The 21,871-nt window shown below is 38.4% G+C and overlaps 1 protein-coding gene across 1 annotated transcript in view; it reads left to right on the top strand.

Annotated features, from left to right (window-relative positions):
• Positions 1-15,468, top strand: part of TMEM168 (transmembrane protein 168) — an 18,922-nt gene extending 3,454 nt beyond the window's left edge. Inside the window, exons 2-4 of the mRNA XM_009880872.1 lie at positions 8,313-8,455; positions 10,625-10,899; positions 14,622-15,468. Coding sequence (XP_009879174.1) covers positions 8,313-8,455; positions 10,625-10,899; positions 14,622-15,169 — 966 coding nt within the window. The 3' untranslated portion in view covers positions 15,170-15,468. The remainder of the gene's footprint in view (positions 1-8,312; positions 8,456-10,624; positions 10,900-14,621) is intronic.
• The last annotated feature ends 6,403 nt before the right edge of the window (positions 15,469-21,871 follow it).

The following is a 21,871-nucleotide window of genomic DNA, read 5'->3' as shown; positions in this document are numbered from 1 at the left end:
TTCTGGAGACCACACATTCTTCTAGAGGGACCTTTGATGCAGCCTAATACAGCCACCTCTTACATTCTTATATTATGGAATATTTTTTTTACTTAAATTTTCAACATATTTTTTCCTTATGTTCTCTTAGTAATGCTAAGTATTCCTCAGTCACCACTCCCTGAAAATGTGTTTGCTCTTTTTAGAGTTGTTTAAAACATTTTTGTATGTGTTAACAGTTTTCAGTCTTTGCAACTTCGGTTTGGGATTTCTGTGGTCGTTTTAGTAAGTGCTAATTATATGTGAAATCTGTTAAGTGTCACCTGGAAGGTGAAACATTTTTTATTTATACCTTTCCTCACTCTGAAAAAGTACTGAAAGCCTCTTTAATGATGCTGCATTTGATAAGAGAGGTGGCTTGAAATCACTTCATGGTCTGCCATTTGACATCCTATATAATGAATAGAATTGGCTAAAAACCTGAGCCTTGGAAAGGTACTTCCTAACAGTCAGCTATAAATAATTAGCATATAAAAAGTCTAGCTCAGCTCTGTGTGTTAGGTTACAGCCAGAAATGGAGTGGTGGAAGGGAGGGATTCTGTTTTATGGAAAGCTTTGTTACAGGCACATTATATACGCCCTTTTAGCGTTTTTAATATCTGTAATATCTGTGCATCATACAAATCTGAAGTGTATGAAAGGTCAAGATCTAAAGAGACAGTTGTCTGCTAATTGGTGACTAGAAGTAGCCTGTTTGATTAAAATTGCCAGAAAAATATTGAATCACCTTTTGTGGAACGGCCTTTAAAGTGAGGTCAGTTAACTCGCTGTTGTACACAGTAGTTTTGTGACTTACACAGAATTGTTGAGGCTGGAAGTCCTCTTAGCCAAAGACCTTTCTTTAAGGGGTGCTTAGCTCTTATAATAAGCCACAGGTTGAAAATCTCTATTCCTGATGCTTCAATATGTGCTTGGGAAGAACTGTGGCTCCTGAAAGCAGAATCTCTCTCCAACAGATCAAGCTTTACATGTGAGGAGCAGAATCGCCAGGTCTGTCTGAAACTGGAGGATGGGCTCAGGAAGCACAAGAAGTGTAAAAATAATTTGATAAAGCTGGCCGCCGTCACAAATGGAGTAACAGCTTTTCAGTGGGGCATGTTTCACTTGGGACGTGGTCTGCCTCTGAGAATAATCCCTGCTTTAACTGGAGTGGAAAGACACCTTGACTTGTCAGTAGGAATACATTAAATTTCCCTTGCAAAACCTGCAGGAAGTGTACTGTACCTGCCTTTACATTAGTCTGAGTAATTTCAGTGAGATCAATAGACTCTTTAACTCCAACTTACTCATTTCAGCAATTACTCACGTGCCTGTCCATACTTAAGCTTTTGGATGGGACAAGACCCAGCAGAAGTAATGCAAATGTCTCAGGCATTACTTCTTTCAGAAGCCAATAAAATGATGACAGATTTGCAGATGGAAATCTTGGAATTTGCAAGCAAAGATCTTGGAAAGGTTTGGAGGAATCTTTCTCTCAGAAATTTAAAATCAGATTTTGTTAAGTAAGTGCTCTATGCCAAGGTAACAGTACAGTTTTTCTGAATTACTGGCCAAAGAGAATTATTATCCCTGGAAGACCTGTATTTAATATTACCAAGAGAAAAATTAACTATGTTGGAGTCGGGTAAAGTAATGGAATAAAGAATTTTCAGTACATTGTTCTTGTTCTTAATGAATTTTATGGGTTAGTAAAATAATAGTATTCATGATGTTCTTGAGTACTTGTACTTAAATGGACAGTAATGTTGAACTTGAATTATTCATGAAAGAAAAGTTAGTTTATTGTATGTGTGAGTATTTTCTTGTTTTGGAGAAAGTTAGTGATTTTGTAGTCTTTATTATGGTGTGATTGCCTGGTGTTTCTTGAAAGCTTAATTTACAATGCCATAGTAAAATTGAAGGTGGGGAGTGATGGTATCTGAAGGGGATCTAGAAGAAAGTTGGAGAGGGACCTTTTACAAGGCCATGTAGTGATCGGACAAGGGGTAATGGCTTCAAACTGGAAGAGAGGGGATTTAGATTAGATATCAGGAAGAAGTTTTTCACTCTGAGGGTGGTGAGGCACTGGAACAGGTTGCCCAGGGAAGCTGTGGATGCCGCATCCCTAGAAGCATTCAAGGCCAGGCTGGATGGGGCTTTGAGCAGCCTGGTCTAGTGGTTCCAACCTAAAGCATTCTGTGATTCTATGACTTTTTTTTTTTAACTTCTATGACTTCTTTTAACTTCTCGAAAACCAAGATTATTTTCTGAATAGTAAGAAGTTTTCTAAGTAAAATCTATATTTACCTGCACATACTTGTGTTAACATCACAGAGTAAATAACTTTTTTGAATGCAAATTATATCCAGTCTTTCTCCTTCATTTTTGCCCTGCTTTTCTTCCTGACTCGTATTTTTAATCCAGTCCTCTGCAGGCTTTGCTTGTCCAGTTTGATTTTTTTTTTCTTTTTTTCCCCCAGAGGCCCTGCTGCATCTTCTCTCCATATTTTCTCAAATAGCCATGCCACTCCTGCTTTTGTTTTTTTATTCCTCTCTGTCTGGTCATCTTTAGTGCCCCTCTTTTCCTCACCATCAGTTTTCCCTCCTTGCCGATTTGACTTGCATATCTGTGCCTCGCTATTTCTTCACAGACTTGTCTGTTCAATTTCTTTTGCAATACTATTCTTCTCTCTGTCCCCACTGTTTTGTTATCTCTTAAGCTGGATCCTAAATCCCCCTTGCTCACTGCTCATCATTTCTCCTCAAACCTGCGCGCTCTCCTGTTTATTTTTGCTGCCCATCTTTCTCTCTGCAGTAGGTGCTTCTTGGCTCTCTACCTCTCCACTTGTGTCCAGAGGGCTGTGTCAGCCTTCCTGCACACATCCACAGTGGCAGCACACCTTGCTGCTGTCACCACCACTTCCAGAGGCCCTTTGGTCATGAAGGGGATCTCTGATGACAAGAGAAAGGAGGTCTTCACTGTTAGTCTAAAGTATCTGATTTATGTTTAAGTTTATGGGTTGGAACTCGATGATCTTCAAGGTCCTTTCCAATCTAAACCATTCTATGATTCTATGTGTTAAGCTTGCTGTCAAAGTCTCATTAATTTCAGAATTCAAATTTTTATATTAAAAAAAAAAATAATCAGAAAGCCATTTAGTGTGCTTTTAAATTGACAACCACTTCTGGTTTTGCTGGGACAAATGCATGTAGACTAAAGCACAGGCTTTCCCGTGGTTAGAACAGGAGTCAAGGATGGGAAACATAACACATTAAATCCGTCTGCCAGTGAACATGACAACTATTTTCTGCAAACTGTTTTCTAGATTTTCCCAGTGCTGTTTTAATAGTTAGAAGTAATGGATTATTTATTGTTCTCCAGAGACTGTTCTTTCATTCAGTAGCTTGTTATAAGACTGTTTTGTCTGCTAGTTATTCTACATTATAACTTTACAAATTTTGTCTTTAAGCTTCTTTTTACCTGTAACATACATATCTTGTTTTCATTTGGAATAAGCTATCCATCAAATATTTGTAGATTAGTTATCACATTATCCTTTTTCTCCTGAGCCTTCTCCATCATGGAGCATATACTTTGTTATTGCAGAATCACTGCAGAGGAGCTAAGCAGAACTGTTTAGTTTATATTTACTTGTGTGTGTGTGTGTGTATGGATATGCAAAAATAAGTAAATATTATTAAACTTGGATGATGGAAAGCAGGGCAGAAATTTTGCTTGGAAATACACAAAGACATCTTTGTGAGCCTCCTCAGTTGTCAGTCCGATACTGTAATCTTGGGCAGCCTGTTCCAGGTGGCCCTGCTTGAGCAGCAGGTTGGACCAGATGATTTCCAGAGACCTTCCAACTTCAACCATTCAGTGATTCCGCGATCATCTTAGTTGACACATGTTTAGTAATTTATTTCTATTTTAATCAGAAGGGCTCTTCTACAGGTCTTTGTAACTGGTTTCCAATTTAAACAAGTGTTTCTTTTGGTTTTTTGTTTTTTTTTTTCTTTCTCCTTGTTATTTTCATCAGTCATGTGTCAGTAATGCTCCATTGTTAAATACAGTTCCGGAATGGTTCCACTTCCGACAGTGCTTTACTCCTTGATAGTGGAATATATGAACATATATACATGAATGTAAAATTATATATCTTGGCTGTAAAATACCTGTAAATTCTTCTGGTATTTTACCAGTTACACTTAACAATAAGCATTGCTTGAAAAACTAAAGAAAGAAAGTGGAAAGATAATACTACTAGTGAATCTCGCCAATCTTTTATTGTCTGTCATTTCAGTCAACAGAGGCAAGATGTATATTCTTTTACCTTATTTGAAATGAGAACACACTGTGTATTTCCTAAATATTCATTTAGAAGAAGACAAAGGCAAAAAACCCCAAAGATTAAGAGATTAAATGGCTTCTCATGTTTTCAGTGGGATTGCTGACATGGTCCCCATCTTCTGTTTGCTTTTTGAGCAGTCTGTCTGGAATCAGCAGGCACTTCAAGTACAGGGATGTACTTCAGGCTGAGATTGCCAGTACAGTTGAAAACAGAATGAAAATGGGTTGGTTGAATAGATGAAAGAACAAAATCCCTTTCTGTTTTCACCTATGCATCCATGGCCATCTGCTCCATTGAGGACCAGTCATCAAATCTTTTGGATTTAGTAAAGCACTGGCAGTCTCCACCTGGTATCTTAAAAGAGGGACCTATCTTAGAATTTACAGTAATTACTAACTTAATTAGGTATTATTTTTTTGCTACTTCAAGTTCTTGTAGTTTAGGTATTTTAAAATGTCATCAGTCTTTTTTTTTTTTTCAACGCTGAATTATAATACTTCATTATCTTACTAAGGAGCTTCTCTAAACATCATTAATCATTCTTATATTTGTTAGTGATATATTTCTTCTAAATCAAAACTGCTGAAAAAGTGCTGAAAGCAAGTGCCGGCATCTTTGCATTAGATAGATGTTTATACATGTAAAATATCCATACTAACAGTACTTTCCTACTTTAAGATGGCCACTAAATGAAGATGGAGTTGAACCGTCAGACAGAGCTGAGTTGATTCATAACACTACATAACATATTTCCCATTCCTCTTTAGTATTTGGTACAAACCAAAATCAGGATGCAGAGCAAGATGGATCACTGAGATGATCCTTACAGTTTCTCTGTGGGACCCTTATCTCACAAGTACTTATGAATTTTCTTGCCAGTATCTTCATATTAGTAGGAGTAATTTCAACAATTAAATGTAATTTTTTTTTTTTTTTTCAGAAGTCAGACTCAATCCGAAGTTTGGTGAAAACTATTAATCTTTGTGGTGATCTCAAGTTCTGTTATTGCAAAACACTGTAGGCTTAATAACTTGCATATGTTTCAGGGGATTAAGGAAATGCAGGGAATGTTTAGAACAACATGGCATGTTGTAAGAAAAATTTTACAATAAAATTTTGTAAAGTAATGATAGTATTCTTTAGGATATTATGATAGCTGTAGTTTTTATGGGCAAGTGTTTTTTATTTTATAATGTGTTCACTGGAATCAAAACACTAATGCAATGTAAGAGCAGTTTGCTCTAACAGGATCTAAGAAAAGTCATATTTATATATGATGGAAAAGCTGAATTTCTCATAAAAATGCATTACAATACTTCCTGGTCCATGTGTTCAGTCTTTCCAAGGTTTAGAAAATCCTCTAACTAACCAATCGTGAATAGGAAGCTTTGCCAGACAAGAACTTCAGTTTCTGCAGGATCCAAGTCTTCCTTTTTTTTTTTTTTTTTTTTCTTTTTTTAATTTAAAGCAAATTATCCTTCTGGTATCTACAGTTGCAAAAGTAAGCCTCCAAATCTTGAAACTAATTTAGCTAGAGCGCTCCACTATTTCATCAGTCATATATTTTACAAGGTTTCTATAGAATGGAAACTAACCAAATCTTTATAAGTTTTTATTGCCACTGCTGAGTCCTTTTCATTTTCAGAGTGCATTTCAAAAACTGAGCAACAAAAATGAGCACTTTCTGCTGATACATTTGAAACAAAAATTATATTGTATTAATTATAGGATTTTTTTCTCCTTACTGACAACAAAACAAGTTGAGGTTGCACCATAATTCTTAAAATGTTTTAAGCTTTCTTGTCTTCTGGTGATTTCAGGTAATTGTATGGATTTGGGGCAAATTAATTCTGAATATCCTAATTCTCTGACACAAAACTTGAGAATCACTATGCGAATGCTTCTCTGCACTTGTCATCAATACGTTCCATCTGCTCACTGATCCTGACCCTCTGAGTGTAGCGAGGCTGGGGTAGGGAAGGGCATATGTCTGGAGTGATGCAAAGTACCTCCTGAGATGGCTAAGAAAATGATGTATGTAAAAGTGATTGTGAATCTCCTATAATGTATGTGTGCTTCGTAGGCACGCATTGCTCCTTGTAGATTCAAATTATTAGCACAAAACATCAAATAACATTATACCACATGAAATCGGATTGCAGTATTAACACTAGCATTACCACCTCTTGATGGACATCTTATATCCGAACCAGTTTTGTAGCTCGAATGTTAGCAAGTCAGTGAGCATATTAATTGCACTTTTGTGATAAGCTGTGCAGGGCTGTGGGTGAAGGGAGGCCCTCCGTGGTTGTTCTGTAACAGGATTTGATGTCTACTCAGCATCTCGTGTGCTGATGTCCTTGAGAGCTACAAGCTAAATAAATAAACTTTTCATTTGTCATGAATTGTATAAAGCATAATAGGAGCTGGATATAGTTTTATAGTGGTTTCAGGTGTTGGAATTTGAGAATAATGCTATCAGTTACCAGTTATTTGAGAATAGTGCTATCAGTTAATAATGCTATCAGTTAATATCATATCCTAGTGTTTATTTGTGGTTAAAAGTATTGCTGTCGTCATTTCAAGGACACATAGGTGAAATTCTTCTATCAGAAGTATAATGGCAAACGGTATTCTTTTTTAGGTCAGGAAGCACATTAGATGGGTAAAGCTGTTCTTTCAGACTAAGTTGTGTAATATTTACATGTTTAAAAGCTGAACATAGTTATTTACCTTTGTCTCTGTGTTAAGTTGAACTACTAGTTCACATCAAATCACTAAGTGTTGAACAATAAGGCAATATCCATATATAAAAAAAAAATAATATTGTAGATCTATGCAAAGAAGGCAAATACAACATAGATGTGGTCAGAGGCCACAGAACTCTTCTCAGGACAGAAATACATAGCTATGAATTTATTTCATTTGATACATAACAAACTTTAATATGTAATAACTGCACCATGGATATTAAAGTTCCTGGTTAGCTATATATTATAATACTGTTTCTACCTTTCCTAAAGCATTTAATGCCTCATTAAACCCAGTCACATCATGTTAAAATAGTTAAAATGAGTCTGTATCTGTTCTGCCTCTCGGTGACAGCTGGTATTTCGGAAGTCTGTTTTTATTTTACTAGTACTAGTGGTTGACTAGTTAACTTTTGAAACTTTTTTTTTTTTTGTTTACAGAAATCATCTATGTATCAGTGAGGGTAATGTTTTCCAAAACTGCATTTTACCTACAAAACAGGAAAGCTCAATGCACAAAACACAAAGCTGTGTGAAGGCTATGAAGTCATGTAGTGGATGTCTGTCTCTTTCATCTGATATTTATGTAGCTGACAAAGAATTGTCTTTTTAATTGCAATGATGTTCATAAATGTTCTCACAAGTCATGGTCTGTGTGATACATAGTATTCCACGATGGATATTTTAAAAAGTCTTGGCATTGAAGAGCAGGAGTAGTTACATCTATATTTTTAATGATGCAATATAGTATGCTATCATCGGATGCTAGGTACATAATATTCTTTGTTGTGCTTACTGATTAAGGCCTGATCCTGCAGATATTTACAGATACACTTATTTTATGCACATATATAATTTTTTGGCATTTGATTTTCCTGCTTAAATGGGTAAAGCTAAGCTATGGTCATGGCTTTTAAACCTAAGTCCTGTGCTGTTAGTGTTTTCAAATGCATTCTTTTCAGAAGAGTGATCGCTGCTTACCAGCCACCTTCTCCCCAGATTGGCCTTTCATTGTTTTTGGGGTACTTCACCATGTAATATGTGGGGAAAAAAGTATACATTACTTGTAATAACTTGCATGTTTCAGGACCCAAATATGTTTGATCAAACACAGGGAATTATTCATAAAACCATAACCAACAGATAGGAAGGATTTTCCATGCAATACCTAAATCTGTCTGTTTTCTTTTTAGCCAACCAATGGGATCTTCATGAGTGCATTTCTCATCGTTTTACCTCTGGAGTCCATGGCTCATGGGCTTTTCCATGAGCTGGGAAACTGCCTGGGAGGAACGTGTGTTGGGTATGCCGTTGTGATTCCCACCAACTTTTGCAGGTATAGTTGCCATGTATTTCAACTTCACGGTAGTGTAAGCGTATTGTTAGCTCATAGAGGCAATGCAGTGCTGTTGCTTGTATTTTTCAATAATTACATACAAATTTAAATAATAGACGGATACTGAATTTTTCATTTTCCTCACCTTCCAAAAGGAATGAGTAACTTCAGTTCCACCTTTTCATATGTATCTAATTTGCTTTTAGAAAGCCAATGAATGCTTTAGGCACCAATCGTGCATAGGCAGATTCCGCATTCCATATCTCACACAAAGGATGATTGGGGCATTTGACTGAGTGCAGATATTTTATAACAGGAGATTTAACAAACTGGACAGATCAGTTTAAAACAATTTTTAATTCTATTAAGTGTGATGGTGTCTACATTTAAAGGACACTGAAATTAGATTTGCGAGTGGACTACATGTCAGTTATTGGTATTGTGAATTTACAGCTGATTTTTGTTGCAATATAAATGTTACCATATGAGAAATGCTTGGGGGTGGAGGGATTGTACTATTATTATTTGCCCGTGTGTGTGTTTTCCTTAGAAGCCTTAAACTTGCAAATGCTGCTTTAGCCGTATAATTAAAATTGTGTGTACACCTTTTTTTCTAAACGATAAAACAAGAGCTATGTAAGTTATCTATTTGAGTTACAAGAGAAGCAGAGGGGTAAGTTGAAATGAGGGGCTTAAAAATAGAACTGCCCAATTTATGAAGACTGCCCAGCTTGCAGTGTGTGTAGTGGATTTGGTGAATAGGGAAAAAAAAATGACGGGCAAAGAAACAGAAGGTAGTGTGCTAATCTTAGATCACTGTATCTTAAATAGTGTAATATACTGTAAAAACAAATTTTCTAGTCTTCGATCTACAGTCTTCAGCTGGGCACTCTTCTAAAAAAAAAAAATCTATGTAGTCAATTATTGTTAGGGATTAAAAAACTAAATTTTCAAAATTTACATTACAATAGAAATAAATTCTTTTTGTTTCCATGGCAATAATTTAATTCTTTCATTGTGTTATGTTATTCTGGCTCTGGCAGTTCCCTCTAATTTCTGAGTGAATGAGATACTCTTGAGCAACTGTTTAGGACCTGACAGAACTAAACGTCCTTATTAACAAAGCTTGACTGTTTCAGTAGTGGGTCCAGTCTTCACTTGCTAAGACAAACAGTAATGATGATGTATTCAATATAATTGTAGTAGTGAAATGTCAGTCTTCATGAAGACACTAGACAAGTGAGGAGGTGCAAAATTTAATTAGCAAGACCAAAAATGAAAGCGGGTAGCTTTACACACTGATTTGCAAACAAAATACATGAAGAATACACACATACATAAATATATTAAAACAAAGAAGTTGTGTTTTCTATTAGTAGAGTAAGACCATCTCCACATTTTCATCCACAAAATCTGTCCAATGCCCAGGGAACACAGGGACTCTTGGTATATATGCATATTCATATATACACACATACACATCTATACATACGTGGTTTGTTCCAGGCCTAGTTTGTAATTTTCTTAGAACTTTCATGTTATAAGCAGTGAGTACCATCATCTGAAACATTTCTTACGCTGAAAGATCAGCATCTGAACAGCACACACAAGTAAGAATTACTGTGTTTGTGTGAGTACTATATTGAATAACAGCTAGTTTGGAACACAGGGAAATTAATTCAAAATATCTGAGCAAAACGTGTACTCGGATTTCTCTTTAGTCTGTTATTGGAAACTGATTTGCGTGATGTTTTGTGCAGACTAACACTCATTCTCCCTGTGCTCCTTTCCAGTTGTGTGTGAACAAATGTCTGTCTGAAGGCAGTGCTCTTTCAGTGGAACTTAATGAAATCGTAGAAGCGCAGCATGTTCACATCGCAGCTCCTCTCTCTCTCTCCTTCTGTCTCGCAGCTGCAGGAATAGCATGGGGCTGTGTAAGGAATACCCTTTGAAGTGAAATGTGACAGAAGGGAGGGGGAGATAGTGGTCCCTCACTCAAATACAGTATTTTGAATTGTTCATAAACTGTACATTTCAAGTAAATTTGAATTTAGAACAGTGCTACTTCCTAGCAGAGGAAATATGCACAGGGGAAAAAAAATCACCAGTTGCTAAAAGTCCACTAAGCATGAAATAATTCATAATCATAACTGTTTTTCTTTTCTGTAGTCCTGATGGCCAGCCAACTCTTCTTCCGCCTGAGCATGTGCAAGAGTTAAATCTGAGGTCTACTGGCATGCTTAATGCCATCCAAAGATTTTTTGCATATCACATGATTGAGACATATGGTTGCGATTACTCTACGAGCGGACTGACCTTTGATACCCTTCACTCCAAGATCAAGTCTTTTCTTGAACTTCGGACAGCAGATGGGCCCAGACATGATACCTACATTTTATATTATAGTGGTCACTCACATGGCACTGGTGAATGGGCACTGGCAGGTAACTGCTTGGGAAACTTTTTTAATAATAGTTTTGGTATTGATAAAATTTCCAAATCAATTAATTCTTTCTGTAAAAAATCATGCTGTATTGTGAAGCTTTGAAGTTTTGGTCACATTTATTATCTGACAGTCCAGAATGGCAAAGAACCACTAGTCGTTGGAGAACAGTTATACAAGCTTCTGGCAGGGAAGGAAGAAAGGAAAGAGAAATACAGAACATGGCTGTTAAGAGATTCAGGGGCTACGAGGAATCATCAAAATAGGCGAGGTTGCAGGCTGACTACCTCTGCTGGTGGAGAAAATGGAGAAATGCAGAAGCCCCTTTTGTATGCAGTTAACTTGATGTAAAGAACCAGCTCTTTCCTAACCTTGCTCTGTATGACAGTCAGTTACGTTACTTCATTTACTTCTGTCTCATTTTAGTATTCAGTCAGTTTGATAAAAATCCTTTTGCAGCTTACTAATCTTACACTTTTTCTCAAAATTGTTTAAATATTGTTTACCCCAAAGGTATGCTTACAGGTTTAAACATGACTTCATACTCCCCTTACAATTCAACAAGTTAACTTTAAAGATCACTTTTTTTTTCCAGAAAAGTAAAATGGAAATGATCCCCTCCTGCTCTAGAGACAGATGTCCCCTGTATTTTGAGGAATATTTGTTCACCGTAATGAATGAGCATAATCTCTTGTCATTCCCTGGACATGGCAGAGCGAATTATACAGTGTTGTGTCACTGCGTCAGGCTGTCATGAAGGACTGCACTTACGTCCTTAAGATGTGCCCTGTTACTTCTTTTGTAAAAGTTGGAATTGATAAAAGAAATAGGAGGCAGGCATACAATCCACACTAGAAAAGCAGGTCTTCAAACATCTAGCAAACCTTGTATTCTGAAAACAGCTATGGTTTGCTGACATCCTAGAGTTTGGGAGTCCCTGTGGGTGCAGCGTAGCCTCAAGACTACAAACCCCTATATAAAGTGCCAGTTTAATGCCTTATGGTATGCTTGGCATAGACTTCACCATTTCCCCTTTTCTTGGCCTGTTCTTGATCTCTTTATGATAGGCAGTCCTATCTCAACTGTATTCTTTGGTAAACCTACTGAAGTTCTCAAATCATTGATAGGATTAGCCTTGCTCTCCCGCTATATGGAACTGGGCTTCTGAGGTTGCTGTGTGCAAAAAGTGAATCTTGTAGTAAATACGTTGAAAATTTGCAACTTTTTTTCTTCCTGGGACAGAATTAGTTCTCTTGGATAGCAGTCTGCCTGCGAGCCCCTGGCTGTTTGTCAAGAATCTCTCTCCAGTGGCATGTGCTCTTCAACAGTGCAGACATATGCTAGTTTTGCGTGTGTTCAGGCAGAGGTCAGTTTTCATCTGGGAGGCTGTATACCTGCTTAGGTGCAACTCCATGCCTGAACCGTTAGACCTGCTGAAGAGCAGTGTGTATTTTTTCTCAAAAAATCTCGGTGATTTAAAAAAGCCACAGCTGTGCTCTGAGGTTAGCGTGAGTGATGTACCGCAGTGTATGCCAGGGTGGCTCAGTGACTTCTGTGAGAGTAGGGTGGTTTGTCTGTAAGAGCAGCTGCCGCCCCGTGCAATTGCTGAGTGTGTCCACACGTTGTGTGGAGCAGGCTAGCAGCAAAACTCTGCCTCCCACCCGTGCTCCAGCCGGCAGCACAGACACGGTTATAGCGTATATAGAGCCAAATGTTGCTGTAAAAATTGGACAGCTTTCAGCCCAGTCCTGCCTATCTGGCCAGCCTGGAGTGTGACAGGGTAGCTCAGGTCTCTGTATATCTGTTCAGGTAGGTATAGCCTAAATTAAACTCTGTTTTCACTTTTAGAATAAGGGCCAAGGTCACCGTTAAAATAAAAAGAAAGTTTCTGTGCTATAAGATATAGCATGTAAATGCACTGGTGTTCAGCTTTCTCACAAAGCTCTTTTTCAGTTCTCTATCCAAGCACGTCTTCAGTTTATACTTGGAGATCTGTATAGTCACATAAAAGGAACAGGCAGCTGTCACATATCTTGCATCCTGTTTTGTGATTAATTTTAGATAAATCATGGAGTGCAACCTGATACTTCTTCCAGATAGCACTGCTCCTGAATGTAACTTGAAGTATAAACTGAAAAGATGAATGCTGTTTGGTTGTGTAATTGTGCTGCGTGTATTGGACAGTGGCATTTTGTGACAGATGGAACATTTGCTCATCAGCTCCAGTAATATGTACCGTCCTCTGACCTCTGAAGAGGATGAACAGAGACGGCAACAATGAAATACAACATTCAGATCTAATAGAATAAGTAGTGTCTCTTTGCCAGCTTATGCCGTGATACAGCACAGCAGTAGCAATGTAGTCTTTGCTTTGTAGTGACATCTTTTAAAGGAGACTTACTGGATTTATTAGTTCACTAATAATGTTTCTCTGTTGTTGGAAGCTGAGATATGTATAAAAGAAACTGTTAACTAGTCATGCATAAAGTATGAGCAGTCAAACGACCTGGGAGGTCATATTCTCTGAGTGAAGGCAAAGGCAAGAGCTGGGCTAATAAAGCTTTCTCTCTGTTGCTGAAACCGTTGGCTTAACTGCCTGCGAAACCTGCCAAAGGCCAGCTGTGGCCAGACACGTGGATTTCTTACACAGCTTGGTGCCTAAATCTTGTGCTGGACAATGACTCCATGCGTTTGAGGTCAGTAGGGTTAGAAGCTGAGCATGTGGGGGGGGGGGGGGTGAAGGATGACATGGTTTTCTTTGGGCAGTTCTGTCCGGTACTGTTTTGAAATCACCTGCAGCCCTGCATAGTTACAGTAAAATAAAACTTATTTATAATCCTCTAAAACATGAACAAATAAAGAAATTTTTACTGCTAATGGACACAGAAAGCTTACCTAGAAAAGGGAAGCAGCTTCTATATAAGTCTCTTCTGTAAATAACTACAGCAATTTGGGGATCGTGTACCAAGACAAGTCATTGCTGTAGGTTTGTATATTAAGATTGTCTTTGGTTCTAAATTTTCCAGGTTTGCAACTTTTTTGGATAAAGTTGTAGCCCTGTAATTTTGCTTTTATTTTAACTGAGATAGCATGCCCAAAGCTTTAACTCTGAGCTACAAATCCATACAAATCCATTTTAATTTTCTTGAAGCTCTGAAGACAACTATGTTTATAGAGTGAATCTCTCCTATTCTGGTCACATGATTTTTTCAAGCCAAAGTGATGGTTATGCCTTTACGTGGCTTTCTCTTTGTGCTTTGAAACTGTTAGCATGTGTTATGTTCAAAAGTCCTCTCTTTTCCTTAAAAGAGGAGTCCTTCAAGTATTAATAAAAACATATTAAAAAGAGTGCTTTTTCAATTAAAATTATTAAGAATTTAATACAAAATAAACTCTATTTCTGGTTTTCTTCCCTTGTTTAGCTATGTCCAGGTATCCCTTCAGCAGGCTGTAATTTCTTTCACCCTGTGAGGGATTCTTTTTTTTTTTTTTTCTTTTTTAATCAAGGGTGAGTTAAGGGCCTCATCTGCCACAGCAAGTCAGGTGGAATCAGTTACTATCTCTCTGGAGACCTGCAACATCTACAAGCAGGGAGGATCAGTTGAAAGCTTCTATTGCTTCGGTCCATGTTGTTAAAATAAGGGGTTCTTGGAACCTGCAGTCAAAATTCTAGAGGCTTCTGTTTCTTCCTGCTAATCTTAAAATACTTTCTCCTTGTGGCAGGAGGTGATGCTTTACGACTTGACACACTTCTGGAGTGGTGGAGAGAAAAGAACGGCACTTTTTGTTCTCGACTCATCATCGTTTTAGACTGTGAGAACTCTCAGCCTTGGGTTAAAGAAGTAAGAAAAGTAAATGACCAGTATGTTGCCGTGCAAGGAGCAGAAATGGCCAGAGTTGTAGACATTGAGGAAGCAGACCCTCCGCAGCTTGGTGACTTCACCAGGCAATGGGTTGAGTACAACTGTAACCCCGACAGCAATATCAGCTGGTCCGAAAAGGGACGTACAGTGAAAGCGGTGTACGGTGTGTCAAAACACTGGAGTGACTACACTTTGCATTTGCCAACGGGAAGCGATGTTGCCAAACACTGGATGATATACTTCCCACGTGTCACCTATCCATTAGTACATTTGGCAAACTGGTTTTGTGGTCTAAATCTGTTCTGGGTATGTAAAGCATGCTTTAGGTGCTTGAAAAGATTGAAAATGAGTTGGTTTCTTCCCACAGTGCTGGACACAGGACAGGGTTTCAAACTCGTAAAATCCTAATTAGGAACCAAAGAGGAAATTAAGTGAGACCTCTGGGAACTTTCTCACTTTGCTGTACTTGCAACTTTTTATATGACTATTTTTCTCTGAAAAGGTCTGCTACACTCACTTTATTGAGCTCTTTGAGCAGCTACGGTATATGCAACAGTTAAAAACTGCGATCTTAAACAGAAGAGGGTAGGACTGTGATATTTGAGTTTTGTTACTGGTCTGTATGTACATATGTAAGAGACTTATTTAATATGACCATGCATTTTGGAGACAGTTCGATGTTCATATACATTACTTAAAGCAGCCTTTGTTCAGTCACCAGTTTGATGGCCAGCAGCTCCTGTGAAGGGTATAGCATGGTGGTTTGCCATTTGTATCCACTATGAGGTTCAAATACAGGAAAGGAACCAAGCTAATACTCAAATCAATTTATATGTCCTTAAAATTACATGGTGGGGTCAAGGGTATTATAAAACAGCACTGAGCCAAAAAAATAGAAGAATTAATAGCCATTGTAGGTAAGTAGTTACCAAGAATCTTTAGTTCTATTTGCTTTTACATTTTCAGACCCTGCCTCAGTTCTCTACTGCCATCAGTGGAAATTTGCCACAGAAAACAAGCAAATCACACAACCCTCTAATGTTCTGATGCTGCTCAGACAATGTTTTCTGAAGTGCAGTTTTAAAAACTCTCCTTGTTACTTTCAAAATTCAGTATCTTGTTGGTGATCTTTTCTTTTTTATAAATATTCCCAGTAGTTAATTCATATATGGCATAAAAAGTGCACTGAGAGTTTTTCCCTCACGTGGTGAGGTGCTTCTGTCTTTTCCACACTCTTACTAGTTTGTATTTTGAGAAGCTACCCTGAAGAAAAACAAAAAAACAAAACAAACAACAAAAGCCAAGGAATTTAACAAAGAAAATAATCCATAGATAAAAAATGGAAGTACAAGTGTTGTCTTGCTTCCATGTTTGTCTGAAGTCTTTGCTGTGCCCAAGACCTTGATTCTATTAAATGCTGGGTACAGAATTGCACCGATGCATTCATTATCTGTTAAAATCAAGAGCAAAGTTTGTCAGAAAGAATAAATTATTCCCTCAGCACAGGAGTGAATCCTGGGTATTCCTCAACTCTCTTCTCCTAGCCACAAGGTCCTAATCTTAATCCTTCTACTTACAAAGCTGGATGGGACTCCAGAAATCCTGCCCCAGCCTTTCTTCTTCAGTCAGAGCAGCTGCATCACTTTCTGGTCTTGTTTTCTCAAGTGCAGAAAATAAGGAGTGAAACAACTAAGCAGCTAAGACAGTACCATTTTTGGTGTTTTTTTTGCATATGTGCGTGCAATCCAGTAGACCTAGAGTTTACTTTTTTCTGTTTCCATCAGTATTTTAATAAAAGTCTTAGGCATTAGCTGATATTTGTCTAAACTATAACTTATTAATTTTTTTATTTAAAGAACTGAAAAGACTTTAGGAGCTCCTTAAGTCTTTGCCACCAAGGTTTTTTCCAATTCCATTTGAACTGTTTAGCCAGCTAAGATAGAGAATCTGCTAACACTGGTACCTGTTAGTAATTCCTGAAAATAAAATGTGTGATTAAATTATGAGATCTGCAATAGCTAGAGAAATTTGCACCCACTAACTTCAAAATGAGGATTTACAAGGGACAGCCAGTAAGTTTCTTCATTAGTGTGTATCACACCACTTTGTTTAGCAAGACACCACCCCCCTCTCCGCTTTGCTTTTTTCTGTCCCCTTCCATAAAGTGAAAAGAGGATAAAGAAATGAGAGATGAGATGAGATGAGATATCCTACCACGACTCAGTTCCATGGGGTCTTCTCTAAGTAAATGCTGTGACTGCAGCTCTGTCCTGGATTCGAGAGGTGGCTGTTCTCGGTAAGGACAGAGGGTAATTGCACCATCCAACTTCAGGTATCCAACTTAAGTTTCTAACATGGGAGTCTGAGGTAGGAGTCATCTCATTTCAATTCAGATGTCTGAAAGCTAGACAGCTGGACATCTAAATCCATACTAGTGACCTGAAGGGCTCCACTGCTCATTAACAAAGAGAAATAAGTATTTCCAGAGACAGGCTCATTTGATCTGTATTTTAGGATGAATTTTCCTGTGATTGTGCCTATCGGATTTGTTTTGCTTTTGCTTTCATATGCCAAAGGTCAAGCAAACAAACCCCTTATGCCTGTTGAATAACCTTAGAGCTCTTCTGTTCAAAGTCGTCCTCTGGAGCCTGGGCTGGGTACCTAAGCTCCTCGTTCAAGCACAGAAATTGGATACTTGAAGTTAGGCTGAATGAGCATCCATCAGGTTGCAGAAGAGCAGCACTGCCTCCTCTGCAGAAGTCATTTTCAGCCATTTCTGGTCAACAGCCCTTGAGTATAGAGAAAGAAGATTGCATAAAGGCAATCATTTGGTTTGTAAAATCACCATTATTTTGACTGCTATTTCAGTAAAAGTTCATGTGATTGCATCATAAACTGTTCCAACTTGAGCACTGGAAATTTTTAACAAAGTCCCCGTAAAGCAACACTGTAATACCCCATGGTCACCCTGTGAACATTTGAAAGTCACGAAGTTAGTCCTTTCTGTTTTGGAAAAGCTTTGAGTGTCAACCATGACACTTCCAGCAATTATAATGGGTAAAACTTACTCTGTACCTGCTACTGTTACAGTTGTATGGATATCATCCGTATCTTTCTTTTTGTACATTGAGTAGAACAGGAGAAGTGTGGGACTCCTGACCAGTCCTGGGACTGTGAGCAGTGTCCACTCTACAGTGCAGTGATGGGCCTGGCTCTGGGCGAAGCAAATGTGAAAGTTGGTGCTGATTTTTTGCCTCTGTTTATTAAACATTTTCCAGCGTACTTATCAAACTGTTAGATTTTCTCTAGGATAGACCAGGTGATCTGTAGCTGTTTGCTGGAAGTTAGATAAAGAGTGAGCTAAAAATATAGCAAAAAGATTATTTGCAAAACTAATCCCATGTTTGCAGATTTGTTTCAGTTTTCTCAATTAAAGTACTCTAGTTTTCTGAATTTGAAATAGTTTTAACATGAGCTAAGGTATTCCTACTTTTGATTTTATTATTTTTTTAAACAGCAAAGACATGGTGAAAATGCTGATTTTAAACTAAAAGAAATGTTTACAGCCATTCAAAACTGTGAGGCCTTTTTGGACAAAGAGACTGTCTTGTGTGTTTCACAACGCAGTAAAACCCAGGGTGTGGGATGATGAGCCTCAGGAATTCAACAGTATTAATTCCGTGATTCTACACCAACTTATACCAAGGTGTCCAACCGTGACCCATGTTCCCAGGTGGAGTTTTGCTCCCGCTCCTGGCACTCACAGACCTCCACCAGTCTGTGCCCAGCCCCAGGCATGTGCTCGAGGGATGATGCACCAGGAGCTCCTGATCCCCATGAGGAGTGAGGAGTTATCCCTCTGCTGTTCCCTGTATGAAATACAGGGGCAACGCCTGAAAGAGAAATTTAAATCTAATTCCAAAGAATGTTACATATGCTATCAGGTACGTACAAGTTGGTTTTCTTTAGAGGTAACATGCCTATAAATTGTCTGGATGGAGAAAATCTACACTTTTTTTTCAGAGGCTTGTCTCTGTACTGTATATTCAGACATTTTGTTATAAAGATTGTTATAAATTTGTATCACAGCAGTAATTTCATGTTGACTTTGTTTCATTTACTTCCTGTATAGCATCAGCCTTGCTGACACATGCAAATGCACTAAGTCCTACAAATTTAAGTCTTTAAAAGGAATTTGAATTGCAAATTCACAGTAGTATTTTTCTCTGAACAAGTATTGGGGAAAAAAGCCATTCTTTTTCATTTTTGCACTACCAGAGTTGCATATTTGCAGTTCCTTATGCTTTGTATGCCTTGTGATTGTTGTTGTCCAGCCTTCAAGTTTTTCCCAGAAACAGTTTCTTCACCCTAAGTTTTCCCTTTATTTTGCAAAGGCGTAATCAATGCTGTGCTAGCTGTAAAGCATCTCTGTTCCCAGCAGTAGGCAGTGGAACGGAGTTAAATTTCTTGTGTATAAATACTTTTTTGTGGGAGGATTTTTACTGGACGTACCAATTTTAGACCTGTAAATGCATTTTTTTGTGTGTGTATTTGTGATATTGCTTAAATATATTTTGCTGGTTTGGATGCTTACTTCCATTTCATGTTTTTGTTTATGCCTTGATCACTTCCAAAATTTCTGTGCTCCCTCTTGAATTACATGGGTTTTTTCTGTACAGCTTGTTTCAGAGTATTTTTTTTTTAGCTAGAAAATGCAACAGAGTTTATTGAAAATACTCTAAGGATTATCTGTAGTTTAACAATTTAATAGAAATGAGAAATACTAGCATAAATTATTAAGACACCTTTCACCTTGTCATTTTTTTATCACTTAGTTAACAAACAACTAAAAATGTTGTTAATGCTTTGAGACGTTATTTTATAGAGACTTAATTGAAGACTTGATTTACGTGAGTATTTGTATTTAGTCAAACTTGTCATCTCCAGTAAGGTCTGACTCTAAAGTTAACGGAGGGTTCCTGTCTGAGCTGGATGAAGCCTGGCAGAATGAAGCATCGGGACACTGTGACAGTGCAGAATGCTGCGGAGGTCAGCTCTGCACCTCCGCTCCTCTCAGAAACTGCCGGGGACGTTCCTGCGCTCCCTCCTCATCAAACAGTCCCAGTTAACAAGCTGGGGCTGGGCCGTGCCCCTCTCGGGGAAGACTGCTCTGGGAAACATAGGTGAAGCAGAGCTGCTGGTGTGCTGGGGGTGACGGGCATGTCAGCAGTGATGCGGGGCGCAGAGCTGCAGAGAAGGGCACCGCGCCAGCGGCAGTGCCTGTAACACACTCACCAGCTGAATACAATGACGATTCAGTGGCACTTTTTTGTTCCTTTTTTAAACAGAAGAAATTTAATTTTGACTTGCCCTTCTGATTCGTGATTGAATCCGTTACTTCGGCAACTTATTAATTGGCGTTCCTTTTTTATTGAAGTTTTCTAGATCCTTTCCTCTCAGTCTCAAATGCAGAGGTAACCCTAGAGAGCCACACAGTGCTGCCCTGCAGCCACTCTTAAGTCTCTCCGAATGGAGTCAGGCAACCCAAGGTACGTCTGCAGCCATGGCATAGCGTACGGGTGGTTTTCTCGGTAAGTTTTTTGGTGATCCAGGTAATAAAAATCAGTGTAAATAGCCGTAGGAACGTTCAAACAATGTTTCTTATTAGGTGCCGTTATATATTAGGGTTGGAAAACAAGTGTAAGCTAAACACACCTAGGGAAGAGATTTTGTTTATGGTATTACTGTGGTATAAGAAGTTATTTGAAAAAAAGCTTTTCAAATTGAGTTCTCTGAAAATTGTCCTGTTTCTGAAAAGCCTTCTGTTGCTGAAATAATGCAGTTGTCAGTTGGGAAAGAAGATGTAACAGACTCTTGGAAAATCCAATATTCAGTTACACTTGACTAGTATGTAGGATGAGATACATTAATATATTGGAAGAAGTATAAAGAATTCCAGTATGTTTTTTTACTATTAAAAAAAAGTCCACAAAGGCTTTGATGAGTGTTCCCTGCTGCACCAGCACCGCACTCTGCCGGTCCCATTGGCTCCTGAATACATTGCCCACTACCACTGTGGAGTAAAATCAAATTCGCTCATACCGCCATGTTGGATTGGAGACCGGAATCCAACGAAGACCCTCAGTATTATAGATTTTGAGAGTCAGGCCCAGAACGAGTACAGCATCCTCGCACAGCCAGATGTGCACATGCCATAGGCATTTGTGAAGGGTTGGTCACCCTGCAAGGCGGCACTCGGACTTTTCGGGACAGAGTAGGAAGCTATTCCCAACAGGTGCCTGCAGCATCCAGCTGCTTACAACTAACGACAACTTCACTCCTCATCGGCACTGAATTATTTTCTCTCTTTCATATAGTCATTTCAGGGTGTATTGAAACACTCTGGGCTCTTGCCTCAGATGCTGTTCTGCATGGAGCTAGGGAACTGCCAGTGCTGAGTCCTGCTGGTGCTGAAGCTGATGGAGAAATGTGGCCAGCTCTGTTGATTACAGGCAGTTCTGTAGTTAATAGCTGCTAAAATAAATCAACGCGAACCTGACTTTGCCATCCCACAAATGCAAAGCCAGGATACTTTAAGACAGTCTGTGTCAGGAGGGTAAAACAGACACCTTGGCTTCCTTTGCAAATCAAAGAGAACAGCCTGATTCAGAGATTGGCAGTAGCCAGAAGTGAAGTAGAAACTTCTTGCAAAAAAAAAAAAAATGTTGCTTTATAAATTATGTATAAGGTCTCTAGATACCATGGTACTGAGTACATTATAAATGCATAAGAGATCCATTAAGAGAGATGGGGAGGGGGGTAAAAACTGACAAATTAGGTTTATATAGCTGAAAGTCCTAAAGATTTCTTCTGCCTTGCAAAATAGTATAAAGATATTTATCCTTAACAGAAAGGTTACTTCTGTTCCCAGGAAGGAAAGGGCGGAAGAAAAAGAAAGAAAAAAAAAAAAAAAAGAAGCCGAGAGGAAAAGAAATACTATCAGACGGGTCAGATGCAGCGCTGTGGCCAGGAGAATGGCATTCACAGGCCGAGAAATAGAGTGAGGCTTCAGAACTGAGCAGTTTTGTTTCTTACAGAGGTGGCCTGTGC

The sequence above is a fragment of the Charadrius vociferus genome, unplaced genomic scaffold (genome assembly GCF_000708025.1).
Source record: "Charadrius vociferus isolate BGI_N301 unplaced genomic scaffold, ASM70802v2 scaffold52, whole genome shotgun sequence".
Taxonomy (NCBI): Eukaryota; Metazoa; Chordata; class Aves; order Charadriiformes; family Charadriidae; genus Charadrius; species Charadrius vociferus.
The sequence above is the reverse complement of the archived record's forward strand: the minus strand, read 5'-3'. Positions and strand labels throughout refer to the sequence as shown.